The sequence below is a fragment of the Asparagus officinalis genome, chromosome 5, assembly GCF_001876935.1.
Source record: "Asparagus officinalis chromosome 5, Aspof.V1, whole genome shotgun sequence".
Taxonomy (NCBI): domain Eukaryota; kingdom Viridiplantae; phylum Streptophyta; class Magnoliopsida; order Asparagales; family Asparagaceae; genus Asparagus; species Asparagus officinalis.
In genome coordinates, this window is record NC_033798.1 from 83,974,003 (window position 1) to 83,991,272 (window position 17,270).

Consider the following 17,270-nt stretch of genomic DNA (forward strand, 5'->3'; position numbering starts at 1 on the left):
GAGGGGAGCTCGAGACTATCATATGGGCGAGGAGGCAACTCGAGGAAGAGAGAGGGCGAAGAAGGCAAGGCAAGGAGTAATATGTAAAACCCCGAAAATTTGAATATAGTGTGATAAATAATTATAAATATGTTATATAGTGAAAATAATGTATTTTGATATTTGAGTATGATAGGAATTGATTTGAGATCAATTCAATGTATATTTGTGAATATATGAGTGTAAATACACAAAACATGCACATAGGCAAATAGTGAGAATCTGAGAATTTTGACCAGTTGAGAGTTTCTATGTTTTTCACACTGATTCAATTAGAATCTGGAAAAGTGTATAAGACCAAAGTTGTAGATCTCTTCAATAGCTTTCCAATGAATCTTAAATCACCTCATTCCGAGATCATATGAGAAAGTTACAACCTTTTTACCGAACCCCAGTCTAAGTAGCGAACCTGGTTCTGCCAGTTCAGTTTCGGGTCAGGTTTTGTTTATACCAAACCCGGTTGTTACCCTACTTATATATACTCGTTTTGAAGCTCTCAGAACCCTCTTTCAAACCCTAATAGCCTCAGCCCCCCTTCTCTCTCTCCTCTCAAACCCTAGCTCGGATTTTGGCGTTTTTAGGGCGTTTCGAAGGATTTCGGTGGGGTTTCGCGATTCAGATTGAAGGAGGATCGTTTTTGGGTGTTCATCAACCCCCCTCAGGCGAGTGACATCGCTCCAGCCCTTCACCCACGTTTTTATGAGTTTTCTAATGATTTCAATAAGTTTCTTGAGCCTAAATCATTATTTTGTGTAGATAGATGGATCTTTATGATATGAGATGTAAGAATCAAGTATTTTAGTTTTCAAATGCTCACCAACGATTTTGGTTAAAGAGATCTGATCTGAAAATGGTTTTAAAAGAGTAAATTTCTGTTTTTATTGAATAAATAATATTTAAACCATGTTTATATATGTTTAGGGATCTTGGTGATGATTTTGTTTACAAGCTATAAGTTATTATATGATGATTCATATGTATTAGAATGTGTAATATATTGTTTGGAAGCATGGGTGTATTGTTTGGATCGATTTCGAAGCAGAACAGAAACCTGGGAAAAGCCCCTGTTCGTTTCGCGGTCGACCGCGCGTGACGCGGCGGTCGACCGCAGGGCGTTCTGTCGAGCAGGATGCCTCTGCCCTATGCAAGCATGGGTGTATTGTTTGGATCGATTTCGAAGCAGAACAGAAACCTGGGCAAAGCCCCTGTTCGTTTCGCGGTCGACCGCGCGTGACGCGGCGGTCGACCGCAGGGCGTTCTGTCGAGCAGGATGCCTCTGCCCTATGCGCGGTCGACCGGAGTGGTCTCTGCGGTCGACCGCCGCACTGTTTGTGCATATATTCGTGTTGGTTGTGCATTTTATACGTCCGAGGGGTCGCCTCGATTATCTGACACTACATTGCAATGATAGTGACTTGTCTATTCATGTGAGTTGCCACATTTGACACAAGTTTAGACCCGTACATCGAGACCCGTGCGAGTTTAGGATATGTATATCTTTCCACATATACCTTTGACAATTGCACCTCTTTACTTATAGTCCATTTGTTGGACATTCACTTTACTCAGTCCTCGTGTTGGACTATAATCCATTGAAGTCCTCGTGTTGGGCTACAATTTATTTCAGTCCTCGTGTTGGACATTTACATATTAGACCACGTGTTGGACATGTATTACTTCTTAGTCCTCGTGTTGGACACTCTTTCACTCTTTCATTTCAGTCCTCGTGTTGGACATGCATTACTTATTTAGTCCTCGTGTTGGACACTCATTCCATTCAGTCATCGTGTTGGACATTCACTTTACTCAGTCCTCGTGTTGGACTATAATCCATTGAAGTCCTCGTGTTGGGCTACAATTTATTTCAGTCCTCGTGTTGGACATTTACATATTAGACCACGTGTTGGATATTTACATATTAGACCACGCGCTGGACATTTGTTAAGCTATAAGTATGACACTCATCTAAATCAGGACATAACTTGATTACATGAGATTTGGACATGATAGCTACCTAGATCAGGACATAACTTGATTACATGAGATTTGGACATGATAGCTACCTAGACTGGACACGACACTTATGTGATATTGACATTTGACACTTATATGGTTTTGACGTGACTTTTGATTAAGTATTGAGATGAGTTGTTTCTTTCAGTTTTTTATTCATGTATTAGACTTTGGGTTTGGTGATTAGGGATTTACAATTTGAGATAAAAGGTATATATATGAGGGTTTCCTTGTTTGGATTATTTCGCTCGACGTACCTATGCTCGTGTTGTAATTTCCTAAATACTAAAACCCATTATTTGCTAGGAATAATGATTTTGTCCTCGTGTTGGACATGCTTTGGTTATATTCAGTCCATACGTTGGACATTGGTGAGATTTAGTCCATGCGTTGGACATTGGTTATATTCAGTCCATACGTTGGACATTGGTGAGATTTAGTCCATGCGTTGGACATTGGTTATATTCAGTCCATATGTTGGACATTGGTGAGATTTAGTCCATGCGTTGGACATTGGTTATATTCAGTCCATGCGTTGGACACTCGTTACTTTCAGTCCATGGGTTGGACGTTTAATTTATATAGTCTATGTTTTGGACACTTAATCGTTTTCGGACATGATACTCATGTGAGTTTGCATGACACTTGTGGTGGCCTTGTCATGATTTCATTTATCGGTAGAGACGGGTTTGTATTTGTTTTATTTATTGTTTCTTGTATTAGACCTCAGGTTTAGTATTTAGGGATTTACAATTTGAGATACAAGGTATATACATGAGGGTTTCCTTGTTTGGATTATTTCGCTCGACGTACCTACGCTCGTGTTGTAATTTCCTAAATACCAAAACCCATTGTTGTTAGGACAAATGATTTTATATTATTATGTATTAATTGTATTTTCTGTATACAACGAGCCCTTTCCCTTGGGGTTGGTTGTGATGTTGCTCGCTAGCGCTTTGACGCTCGTTGTCCCTCCCCCTTTCAGGTAACGAGCCAGGAGCCCGGAGAGTCGCAGGTTGAAGGCGACACGCTTTAGCGTTCAGCTGACTATTTTTAGATATGTTTTATTTTGGAGCTCCACTGTAGACTTTGTTTAGATGTTTGAGGACTTTATTCTAGATGTTGTAAAGGCTGTGTGCCTTATTTCCTTTACTCAGACTTATTGTATTTGAGATTTGATAAGAACTCCAGTTTATTCATTTCAGATATTGACTTTGTATTTCTATATGTTGGATGATGAAACATCATTTTGATCTCTTTCATTTCATCAGTACCTCTTGCATTATCTATTACTTGTTTTTGTACCTACACCTGTTGTTGACTCTACTAGAGATATGTTAATTGTGATGGTGAAACATGTTATTGCACGGTGTGGTGCATGGCAGGTTTGACATTCTTGGTTTCCTTGTATTGTCTTTTACCTGTTTTGTACCTACACCATTTGTTGACTCTACTAGATAGATGTTAATTGTGATGGTGAAATATGTTATTGCACGGTGTGGTGCATGGCAGGTTTGACATTCTTGGTTTCACCGAGGACTGCAGCCTCGCGTGAACCCAAGGGCGTCACAGTTGGTATCAGAGCTCTAGTTCCAGTATCCTTAGGATCATCCTGTGTCAAGTCGTGGAGTTAGGATAGAGTTTCTTAGGATTCATGTATAGGGTCCGATAAGAATTTCCTAGTATGAGTGAGGACGATATATGCGTATATCTCAAAATTTGAGAATTTTTTTTTATGACAACTAATTTTGTATAAATTCAAATAGTTGTGCAAATACTATATGATGTGAAAATTGTGTCATGATACACTATTTATAGACGTCTATTTTGGCTCACAACTCTTATTTTCTTATGATCAGAAAGATGACAGGACGTCATAGGCCTCGTACTCGGAGAGCTGGGCAGGCAGAGTCGCAGCAGACTCCATCTGAGCAGCAGCCGGCTCAATCCGAGCCTCAGCAGACTCCACCCGAGCCGCAGCAGGCTCCTCAGTATTTGGTGGACATCATGGCTCCTCTTATTGCCCGGATGACAGCAATTGAGGAGCTTGTGGCGAATCATATTGCACCACCACCATCAGTAGCTAGAAAAGTCATTTCTCAAGAAAATGGGACAGCTAAGTTCCAGAAGGGCGAGGAACAATCGAGGAGCTTGTGGCGAATCACATTACACCACCACCACCAGTAGTTGAAACCGCCATTTTCTCAAGAAAATGGGACAGCTAAGTTCCAGAAGGACGAGGAAGGGAGTGCTAAGAGAGGGCATGCCGGAGACAAGGGCAAGAACAAGAGACCCTTGATTGGATCCCAACAGCATCAGCAGAGCCCTCATAAGAAGGGATCTCAACAGGATCAGAGAGCAAGTCAGCAGCACAAGTTCCGGGGATCTTGTTTTAACTGTCGCAAGGTCGGACACAAGGCATTAGAGTGCCGCAGTGCACCAACAAGAGCTCAGAAGGGAAATGGTCCAACTCAGCAGCAACGGAAGACTGAAGGGCAGGTTCTAGCAGTTCAGGAGGTTTCCCAGGGGCAGATTGTCCCATATTCTCCAGCACCAGTGACAGAGCAGTCTTTAGCCACCGGCAGAGTATATGCAGTAGTCCCGCATGATCATGAAGCTAATGGAGCAGTTTTGGAGGGTACGTTCTTTGTAGCTCAGCCTCTAGACACCCCTTTATCTGTTTCCACCCCTTTAGGAGAGGTATCGCTTCTGGAGAGCATTTGTAGGAGGTGTACCGTCAGTTTAGACGAGTCGGAGTTCATAGTCGATTTGATAGTGTTTCATATGTCCGAGTTCGATGCCATCCTTGGTATGGATTGGTTATCTTCCTACCATGTTAGTATTGACTGCTTTGTGAAGACAGTCAAGTTGCGAGCGTCCGACGGGTCCGAGATGATTGTAGCCGCCTCTCAGGGCAACTGATTTGCGGAGTCATTTCTGGCGTACATCGAGGAGGTGATGCGACGGGATCAGGGTGCTGAGTTATTGGAGACTAGAGTTGTCTCAGAGTATCAGGATGTCTTTCAGGACATACCTGGATTACCTCCAGTGAGAGAGGTGAAGTTTTGCATTGAGTTGCAGCCAGGCACAGCCCTGATATCCCACGCACCCTATCGTATGGCACCAGTTGAGATGAGGGAGCTTCAGACCCAGTTGGATAAGTTATTAGCTCAGGGTTTTATTCGCCGGAGTCATTCTCTGTGGGGCGCGCCGGTCCTCTTCGTGAAGAAGAAGGACGATAGTATGAGATTATGCATAGATTATAGAGAGTTGAACAAGGTCACTATCCGGAATAGGTACCCACTACCTAGGATTGATGACTTGTTTGACCAGTTGCAGGGTCTGGTTATCATAGTTGCGGGTTCGGGAGATGGATTTTCCCAAAACCATTTTTCCTAATTCGATGTGAATCTTTAGAGTTTCTAGTCAGGCCATTCGGGTTGACTAATGCACCAGTAGTATTCATGAATGTGATGAACCGGGTTTTTCCGTCCCTTCATGGGCTAGTTTGATATTCTCATATTTTCGAGATCGGAGGCAGAACACGAGTAGCATTGCAGACTCTTCAGGAGCATCAGTTATATGTCAAGTTCAGCAAATACGGGTTTTGGTTTTCAGAAGTTAGACTTCTCGGCCACGTCAACAGCAGAGAGGGCATGGCAGTGAATCCGGCTAAGTTTACAGCAATTCTTGTTTTGGAATCGCCGAAGATGGTGACAGAGATTCGAAGCTTCTTGGGTTAGCCGGTTATTACAGGAAGTTCATCCTAGACTTTTTGAAGATTTCGACACCACTTACATGCCTTACGAAGAAGAGTATACAGTTCGTTTGGAGCATGGAGTACCAGGAGGCCTTGATACCTTAAAGGCTAAGTTGTCCACAGCGCCAGTTTTGATTATTCCGAATAATGACGGGACATTTGTGGTCTACACAGATATATCATTGGCAGATTTAGGAGACGTTTCGATGCAAACTCAGAGAGTAGTAACATACGTCTCACGGTAATTTAGAGTGCATAAGCAGAACTATCCCACTCATAACTTGGAGTTAGCAGCAGTGATATTTGCACTGAAGTCATGGAGACATTACTTGTATGGAGTGCAAATTTAAGTTGTTCATCGACCACCAGAGTTTGAAGTATCTTTTCTCCCAGAAGGAACTCAACCAGAGACAACGACGGTGGATTGAGTTTATTGAGGACTATGAATTCTAAGATGTACAAGGATTTCAGAGTATATAGCTAAGTGTCTTACCTGTCAGTAAGTGAAGGTGGAACATTAGGGACCGGTAGGAACACTTCAATCTTTCCCCATTTCGAAATAGAAGTGGGCGGATTTTTTTTAAGAACCTTATTGTAGGGTTGCCAAAGTCGAAGAAAGAAAATGATTCTGGTTGGATGATAATGGATATACTAATGAAGCCAGCATATTTCATTCCAGTAAGGACTACTTATACCGCCGAGGCATATGCGAGGATATTTGTTTGGTAGATAGTTTGACTTCATGGAGTCCCAGACACGATGGTATCAGATCGAGGTTCAGTATTCACTCCTCACTTGTGGAAAAATCCAAGATTCACTTGGCAGTATCTTCATCTTACAGTAGTGCATTTTACCTACAGACAGCTGGTCAGACGGAGAGAGTAAATCAGATGTTGGAGGACATGTTGCGGGCTTATGTCATTGACTTTCAAGGTAGATGGAAGGAATCATATTCCACTGATAGAGTTCGCTTATAACAACAGTTATCAAGTGATAATTGGTGTGGCCCCGTATGAAGCATCGTACGGGAAGCCTTGCAGATCGCCTATATATTGGGAAGTGCAGGAGGATATTTTAATGCTTGGGCCAGAGCTTATAAGATAGATTACTGAGAAAGTAACATAAATCAAAGAACAGGTTCTAGCCGCTCAGAGTCAGCAAAAGAGCTATGCAGATAAGAAATGAGGACAATTAGAGTTTCAGATTTGAAGAGTTAGTTATGCTGAAAGTATCGTCTATAAGAGACGTTCAGCGATTCGGAAGGCGAAGAAAGCTTGAGCTGAGATATATTGGACCGTTCCGGATTTTAGAGCTTATTGGAGCTGTTCCATATGGACTAAACCTTCCAGCATCGATGTCCAGAGTACATAAAGTGTTTCATGTTTCAATGTTCAAGAAACAATTACATGATGAAGAGCAGCAGCGAGTGTTGGACGCATCGGAGATTTAGCTTCAGGATGATTTGACTACGATTGAAATCCCAGTTTATATACTTGCTAGAGAAGACAAGAAATTTAGAAACAGGATATTTTTTTTCCTTGGTGAAAATTCAGTGGAACCAGAAAGGAGTTAAGGAGGTTTCTTGGGAGCGCGATGAGGACAGGCGTCGCGACTACCCACTCCTGTTTGAACAGATAAATCAATTTTTATGATATGTGTTTTATATTATGTTTACAGCTTGGATTATATTTACATTTAACACTAGAATGTGAATATTTCTGCTTAATTCTTAATCTTTTGGAAAATATGGTATATATATGGGGGGTTCCTTGTTTGGATTTTTCACCCGATGTACTAGTTCCACTAGATTAGGGTTCGAGCGGAAGTATTACCATTTTAGATTGTTAGGTATAAATATTTCTATATGTTCATCTAGAAGTTCATATTGCGAGATGCGTACGATTTCCGAATTTCGAGGACGAAATTCTTTTAAGGGGGGAAGAATGTAAAACCCCGAAAAATTGAATATAGTGTGATAAATAATCATAAATATGTTATATGGTGAAAATAATGTATTTTGATGTTTGAGTATGATAGGAATTGATTTGAGATCAATTCAATGTATATTTGTGAATATATGAGTGTAAATACACAAAACATGCACAAAAGTAAATAGTGATAATCTGAGAATTTTGACCAGGTTCGGTCTAACCACTTGACCTACGTCTTCGCTCCTCACCTCGAGGAGATCTCCACTATCACAATCGGGTTTTCTACGTTCACCCGAATAACGTTTACACCTCACACTCGGTTTTCTAGCTAACCGAAAACTTTACAATCAACACACTATTGTAATCCCACTCTACACCCACTAAGTGTTGGACCTAGCCGTGTCTCCCTCAAGTGCTCGGTTACAACCTCTCTCTAGGCACGTCAACCGACGCCACTCCTCTTGGGACGATCCCCGACTCTCACCACACACTCCTCACTCGGTGTACAAGTGTATTACAAAGTGAATCTCACAATAAGCACAATATAACAAATGATTGTTCTCAACTATGGATGAGAACTCAATTAAGCACAACTCAAAGTTACAATCTCTCACCACCCAACTATACTATGTATGTAAATACTAAAAGCTCAATGTGGGTGTGTGTAACAATGAGTAACATGAAATCTAACTCAAATAGCAAACTAGCAATAATAAGAATATATGAAAATCAATAATGAAATTGCTAGAGAAAGGAGTTAGAAAACTTCTCTAAGAACACAAAGAAGAGGATGAGGGGATTGAGAATGAATCCCTCAAGTTGGTTTGAAAAGACATCAGCAATGGGGTATATATACCCACTCAAAGCTCAGCCAAAAACCCCAAAACGAAATGACCAAAAACCCCAGCAAACAGCTCAGAGAAAGAGCCGTTAAAAAGCAACGGCTATATTGTCGGTCGACCGAAAATTCCGTCGGTCGACCGATGGAAAAATTCGGTCGACCGATGGAAAGTTCGGTCGACCGTTATCCAGGTCGAAAACAGGAAATCAAGCAAACACTTATCCGGTCGACCGGTGCGGTCGACCGATGGAGCTTTCGGTCGACCGGACCGGTCGACCGACCAACTCTCTGTCGCATGGTGAGAAAAGATCAAATGATCGGTCGACCGGTTCGGTCGACCGAAATCTGATACATGAAAAATGAAGTCTGAAAGTTGTTTTGCTGATTTTAAAACACTGTTTAAAAATATCAAATAAATTCCAAAAAATGTAAAACTTTGGGGAATGATTGTAGACATGATAATAAACATGCTACAACGACTGGTTTCGAAAAAGGACTTCCCAAATGAAAAATATCATCATTTTGCAAAATAGTCCAAAACATGAAAACCTGAAAATTGATATTTTGATATTTTGACTTAAACAAAATTTTGAAACCTTATGAAATGATTGTATAGACTTTATAAAAGATATAACATGTTGTGATATAACATGTTGTTATGAAGTCTATAATCTAGAAATACAATATTTTCATAAATTTGCATATTCTATCAATATATTCAAAAACACTAAATATGATTTCATTAAATATAAGCTTGTTAAAGGTGAAATCATATATAGGCATATAAACATGAAACAAAATAGTATTTTCCAATTATTCATTTGTTTCATATATAAACTCGAAAATAATTAAACCAAAAACATATATGTATATATATAACTGTATATATACAAAACCAAAACCAAAGCGTGTATGTGTGTGTATGTAATATAAAATCTAAATTAGATTACCCAAGCTTTATCTTGATCTTCATTGTAGCTCAACTTGGTACACATGCGGATGAAGCTTAAACTTGATCTTTAACTTGAATTGTATGTTGCTTCACTCCACAATTCCGCCAACCTCCATTTGATATCGTCGTTATGGCGCAATCCATCCATCCTCCAACAACGTTGTTTGTCTATAATAAATAAGAAAACACAAAAACTAGAAAAACAATATTAGTGGTAAATTGTTTGTTAAACATCATCAAAACAAGAAGGCCAACAGATTTTTATTTAGACATTTGAGAGTCTTGTTCTAAAAGTTGTAAAGGCTGTGTGCCTTATTTCCTTTACTCAGACTTATTGTATTTGAGATTTGATAAGAACTCCAGTCTATTCATTTCAGATATTGACTTTGTATTTCTATATGTTGGATGATGAAACATCATTTTGATCTCTTTCATTTCATCAGTACCTCTTGCATTATCTATTACTTGCTTTTGTACCTACACCTGTTGTTGACTCTACTAGAGATATGTTAATTGTGATGGTGAAACATGTTATTACACGGTGTGGTGCATGGCAGGTTTGACATTCTTGGTTTCACCGAGGACTGCAGCCTCGTGTGAACCCAGGGGCGTCACATAATAGTGAAGTGGGAACTTGAGGGAGCAGCATCGAGGGAGTGGCTGTGAGGGTGGGCGAAGGCTAAACTCGAGTGGCAACAAGGGCGGGTGAAGTCTGAACTCGAGGGAGCGGTGGTGAAGAGGGAACTTGAGGAAGAGGTCGGACGAAGAGGACAAGGCGGGCAGTGACTCCTCGACGTGGGCGATGGCTGAACTCGATGGAGCGGTGACTATAATATGTGATCATAAGCCTTGGCAATAAAATCTAACTCGATGATACTCACCCTCATACAAATCTGATTTCAGCTTGAAGGTATATTGGCTCCTCATAACACTTATCTTAAGAAACACAAAAGATAAGTGTGATAAACAGATAAGTGTAATAAACACATGAGAAGTTAAAAGCAAAGAACATATTCGTTATGATAAACAAACACGACAATCTTGATAAGGAAGTTTCGATAAGGAAGTTATTATAACACCCCCACCAATCCTTTTTCAACACCTGGCGACAACTTTCCTTGGCCTTCCCAATAAATAGACATTCATTTCGTCGCACAAAAAAGACAATGAGGAAAGAAAGAACGACGAGGGAAAATAGTGAAAAGATTGAGAGAAATTAGAAAGAAAGAGAGACTTGAAGTGCGAAAAACGACAAGGTCCTCTGCATTTTTTATTTTGAAAGGGAGGAGGGCTCCAGAATATTGTCTGGAGACTCAATATCTCATATCATTTCCCTTAAATTTTATAATACATTAGAAAGATAATAAAATCAATATCTCTCTGCATTTGGCTTCTGACGTTTGTTTAATTCTTTGTTTTCTACTAATTATAAATCTCTTTTTTAAAAAGAGTAATTAATAGGAAGAAATAAAATTTTTGGAAGTATGCACCTCAAACCTTTGTACAAACAAAGTAATACTAATATGTATCTAAAGAGTAAACATTTAGGGATTGCTCTACTCTCCTTGAAATTGGTGATACAGCTTGGTCAATAAGAGATTAGCCTACCCAAGTGTTATTTCTCCTCTGATGGATACTAGCACCACTTTGCACTTTTTATAAAACTAGTATTGTGTATGTGCGTTGCATGTAGGCACACTTGTTGATCAATTTTTTTAGAATTCTTTTGGTTCTATTAGATTAGAAAGTGAATAGTTATTAAGTTATTATAGTAATTAATAAAGAATTAATATTTATTCAATGAAATGAGACCTAATACATAAAGATTAAATTGGTATATTTGTAGGAGGTTATGAATAAGTTATTTTTATCGCAAACAATAACTCTCTGCATAGAAAATTAGCTTACACATGTTTCTATTATAAAATATAAACTACTTGTAAAGAAAGAAGCTCAAGTACAATTACATGAGAGAGAGGGATGCCATTTTGAAATTATCTTTTTAGAAATTATTAAACATCCTCTAGTTTAGTATTAGCTCTTAGAGTCCCCAATTTATAGTTGATGCTTACGATTTATATCTCTAAAATTGCATTTCAAGGGTATAATTTACATAATTTTAGAGTCCACCAACTATTTATATCTCTAAAATTGCATTTCAAGGATATAATAAACTCTAAAATTTTAAATTTGATATGCAATTTATATTTGATACTTGTAATTTATATTTGATACTTGCAATTTCAAGGATATAATAAACTTGCAATTATAGAGTCCCCTAATTTCTTTGTCTTTTATAGCTCTTATTCACTTGCAGGATAATTATAGTGCTGGATGTGCTCTTTTTATAACCCAATTTATATTTGATACTTGCAATTTATCTAAAATTGCTCTTTGAGTCCACCAACTAACTACATCATTTTCTAAATTGATATTCTTGCACTTTCTTGTCCTTTATAACCAAAAATATCAATGCATTACCTTAGTGACCATAGAACGAAATTTAACCCTTTACACATATAGAGTGAAAGCAATTACACTTATAATGCATTGTCAGGACAAAGCTTTCTTTATCCCGAGAATAAGCACAATGCATTAAGAGATTCAACCAAACTATAAAAACAATTTAGCATATTTACAAACATGCGTAGGAGTTGGAAACCAATTTACATGCTAAAGCAAAAACATATACAAAGATGGAAGGAGGAAAAACTAATTAGTTTATGACTGAAATAGCTGCATATTTTGATAAAATACAGGACCATCTTCTTTGTCACCTTCATTGATTTTTTCTCTGCTCTCTAAATTGTTACACCGATGCTTCCATTATCATCTCCTTATTCAATTTGATCGTACTCCACCAGTGATGTTACCATTGACACATTCACACTTATTGCGGTTTGTAAGTGATGTAGTTGTGTCTCTTTTCAATATGAATAAATTTTGATTAAGAGTTAGAATTTTGGTTAGAGAAATTTGATAAGATTCTATAGTAATTTATAGTGATTTATGGAAGAGGAATAGTTGTAACGATTTTTATTATTAGTATGTAATGTGAAGACTTAGTGGGGCCGATGTTATAATAATAATTTATAGTGATTTATGGCAGATGAATAGTTATAACGTTTTTTATTATTAGTTTGTAATGTCAAGACTTGGTAGGGGAATGTTATTAGTGGGTGGTTAAATGAAAATTTGATGCTAATAAATAGGGAGGTTATGAAAAATTAAGTATGTATATATCTTAATGTATGCATGTATGGACGTGCTAGAGATGTATGCATGTATGTGTTTCGGAGGGTATTATTGGAAGAAATGTTTTAACATGGCAATACACTTTTATAATAGTATTAGATATATATGAGCTCGTATCAATTTTAACGGTTTCGAACGAATAGAACTTTTCACATGGCTCGACGGAGGGTCAAACGACGATGGGTTCACCCCAAACTTGGTGTGTTGTCCTAAATGATTGTGAAATGTTGAAGCTCAATTCATAACAATAAAGAAAAGAAAAGAAAAGAAAAGAAGAAGTGATAGCCAAGATGCTAATAAATATTAGACTAAAGAGTATTCATAGTCTATTTTATTTTAATACGTATAGAGAAACTGCTAGTAAATATTAATATGTTGGACTATTGCAACTCAAAGTGATTGGGAGTTGATATGTCAACATAAGAATTTATGATATTTTGATGCATCAGTGATGCATAATCAGAGAACACTAGACAATTTCACGAAAGGAAAATGAATATGACGTGACAATTCATTTTAATAATTAAGAAAAATTGTGTCAAGGCCTAATCTTCATGTGCTTCTGCCCCTTTAACTTTTTCCTGTGTGGTTCAGCCCTTAAATTCGAGATCTATGTTCTGCAGCCCTCTTTTAGTAATTATTATCTACCAACTAAGCATAGACATAGAATAAAAAATAAAATAAAAAAAATCCTAAAATGCCCTTATCTCCTCTATTCTTTCATGTTAAGTCTAATTTAAATCATGTTATGTCTGATTCAGCTTATTTTAAGTCTAATTTATGTTAAGTCCAATTTAATTCATATTAAGTCTAATTTAATTTCTTTTAAGTCTAATTTAAATCATGTTATGTCTAAATCAACTTGTTTTAATTCTAATTTAATTGGACTTAACATGAAATTAGACTTAAAAGAAATTAAATTAGACTTAACATGAACCGAATAAATCTAATTTAATTCCTTTTAAGTCTAATTTTAATCTAATTATTTAGTGTTAAGTCCAATTTAGTTCATGTTAAGTTCAGTTTGATTTATGTTAAATCCAGTTTGGTTCGTGTTAAGTCTAGTTTGGTTTGTGTTATGTTCAGTTTAAATTATTTGAAGTCTAATTTAAATTATTTTAAGTCTAATTTAAATCTTGTTAAATCTAATTTATTTTATTTTAAGTCCAATTTAATTCATATTAAGTCTAATTCAACTTGTTTTAAGTCTAATTTGTTAAGTCTAATTTAATTCCTTTTAAGTCTAATTTAAATTATGTTATGTCTAATTCAACTTATTTTAAGTCTAAAAATAATTTGAATTGGGCTCAACATGAATCATGTTAAGTCTATTTCAACTTATTTTAAGTCTAATTTAATGTTAAGTCCAATTTTACTTCATGTTAAGGCCAATTTGATTGTTGTTAAATCTAATTTAATTCTTTTTAAGTCTAATTTTATGTTAAATCCAACTTGATTAGTGTTAAGTCTAAATTCAGTTTATATTAAGTCTAATATCAGTTCATGTTAAGTCTAATTTCATGTTAAGTCTAACTTGATTCGTGTTAAGTCTAAATTTAGTTCATGTTAAGTCTAATAACAGTTCATGTTAAGTCTAATTTCATGTTAAGTCCAACTAGATTCATGTTAAGTTTAAATTCAGTTCGTGTTAAGTCTAATAACAGTTCATGTTAGTTATAATTTTAATCATGTTAAATTCCTTTTAAGTCTAATTCAACTTTTTTTAAGTCTAATTTCATGTTAAGTTCAATTAAATTAGACTTAAAATAAGTTGAATTAGACATAACATGATTTAAATTAGACTTAATATGAATTAAATTGGACTTAACATCAAATTAGACTTAAAACAAGTTGAATTAGACTTAACATGAATTAAATTAGACTTGAAACAAATTGAATTAGATATAACATGATTTAAATTAGACTTCAAAGGAATTAAATTAGACTTAATATGAACCAAATTAGACATAACATGAAATAGACTTTCATGTTAAGTCTAATTCAACTTGCTTTTAGACTTAACATGAAAGAATAGAGGAGATAAGAGCATTTTTTTTTTGTGTGTGTGTGGGTGGGGGGGGGGGGAATAGACCTAACATGAAAGAATAGAGTAGATAAGGGCATTTTGAGTTTTTTTTACTTTTTATTCTCTCTCTATGCTTACTTTACACGTAATAATTGCTAAAAGAGGGGTGTAGAACATAGATCTCCAATTTAAGAGTTTAACCACATGGGGAAAAAAAATCAAAGAAGCAGCAGCACATGAATATTTTGCTTTTGGAATCTTGACACAATTTTCCCTAATAATTAAATTAGCTAATAAAAAATAATTACATCGTATGATCTATTTTTATTTTTGCTAATCGTATCGGAAGGTGTAAGGGCATCTCTAACCCATCGCACCAAAATAGTGCAAATTTTGCACCAAAATGGTGCAAAAGTCACACCAAACAGTAATTCATCTCCAACCCATTGCACCAAAAAAGAATATTCTTAGAATATTCCTTTTTATCTGTTTTTATATTATTATTTTTTATTCATTATATTTTTAACTATTTCAACAATTAATCCCACATATCAAATTTTATTTTTTTCACATATTTTTCAAACAAAATGATTTATTACTTAAAAAATAAACTAATAAAACAATAAAATATTACTTTATTAATTAAAATAACTTGATTGCTAAAATAATCTATATTTATTATTGATATTGCCAAAATATTACATTTAAGAACACAACAGAAAATAAAATACAAGAAAATAATTAAACATTAACAACAATGTAAAAATTACAAATTTAATATGCACTTAGCTATCTGAATTAGTGTATTCCTCCCATAAATGATCTATCAATGTATTACGAAGTGCAATATAGGCATCTTTATCCTTGATTTGTCTGTAACGTGTAATAAATTGATTAAATTTTGTAGTTTTATCTGCTACAATATCAACTTCTGATGTTGGTGCTTCTCTCACTTCTTAAATTGGTGCATAAAGATCACGTTCTCCTCGATTATCATATTGTGCATAATAATAAATGCACTCATTATATCATGTAATACATATTTTTTCCAAAAACGTGCTGATCCTGCCACAATTGCAATTCGAGATTGGAGAACGCCGAACGCACGTTCTACATCTTTTCTACATGCTTCCTGTTTCATGGCAAAATATTTTTTCTTCCTACCTTGTGGCTGTTGGATTATTTGTACAATAGTAGCCCATTTTGGATATATACCATCAGCTAAATAATAACCCACATTATACTCTTTTCCTTGAATAACATAGTGAGCGGGAGGAGCAGTACCTTGAGCAAGATTAGAGAAAAAATTAGATGATTCCAGCACATTGATATCATTATTGGTGCCCGACATACCAAAATATGCGTGCCATATCCAAAGATCATAATCTGCTATAGTTTCAAGGATAATAGTTGGTGATCCATTACGTCCTGTGTATTGCCCAGACCATATCGTTGGATAATTTTTCCATTTCTAATGCATACAATCAAGATTTCCTAACATTCCTGGAAAACCATATTTTTTACCAATATAGAGTAGCCTAGCAATATCATTAGCGTTAGGTGTTCGTAGATACCGCTCTGCGACTATCTCCCCCATAGCAAGATAAAATTTTATCATACTTTCAGTTGCTTTTGACTCACCTATTTTAATGTATTCGTCTGTAGCATCAGCTGGTAGACCGTATGCCAACATGCGAAAAACAGCTGTTACTTTCTGTAACGATGATAATCTCATTCTACCAAGTCCATCACTTCGTCGTTGGAAGTAATAGTCATGATCTTTCACTGCATCAACAATACTAAGGAACAAACTTCTTGACATCCGATATCGACGACGAAACATATCTTTTCCAAAACATGGATTATCAGCAAAGTAATCTATGACCAAATTCTAATGCGTAGTTTCTCGATCGCGGTTGATCACTACATGACCGGGAATCTAGCCACCATGGATCGGTTGGTAGTTTTGTTGACGTAAATTGTTTGCGAGGATCATGTTATTGTTGATGTACTCACAAATTACTTCTTCGGTTTCATCAATCTCTACAATGATATTGGACAGAAAATTATCATCATCCGAAGATGAAGATGATGATAAATATAATGGACCTCCAGCATCGAAATTTATTTTTGAAGTAAGAAAAGAATGACTGAAGTATGCAGAAATGGAGAATAATAATTTTAACACAACAACGAATAATTGTGTGGAGGTACCTAATCTAGTATGCTATTTATAAAGCTTTGCTTAGCTGTATACGTTGAATAATGTGTAAAGCTGAGCTGATTTCAGGAAATACTTTCCAGCTGTTATCAATTTGACACAAAATTCAAATTTGCTTAGCTGTATACATTTGACGATGTGTAAAGCTGAGCTGATTTCAAAAAATGATTCCCACTCATATAAAGTTTTCACACAATTCAAGGAATGCTTAGCTGTGTATACGTTGGACAAT

The 17,270-nt window shown here is 36.3% G+C and overlaps 1 protein-coding gene across 1 annotated transcript; it reads right to left on the reverse strand.

The window, feature by feature from the left end:
- LOC109842094 lies at positions 15,767–16,639 on the reverse strand. Its single transcript, XM_020411006.1, has 2 exons — positions 16,342–16,639; positions 15,767–16,245 (listed from the first exon to the last, which is right to left on the reverse strand). Exons 1-2 carry the CDS (start codon positions 16,637–16,639, stop codon positions 15,767–15,769), a joined length of 777 nt encoding a protein of 258 aa, XP_020266595.1.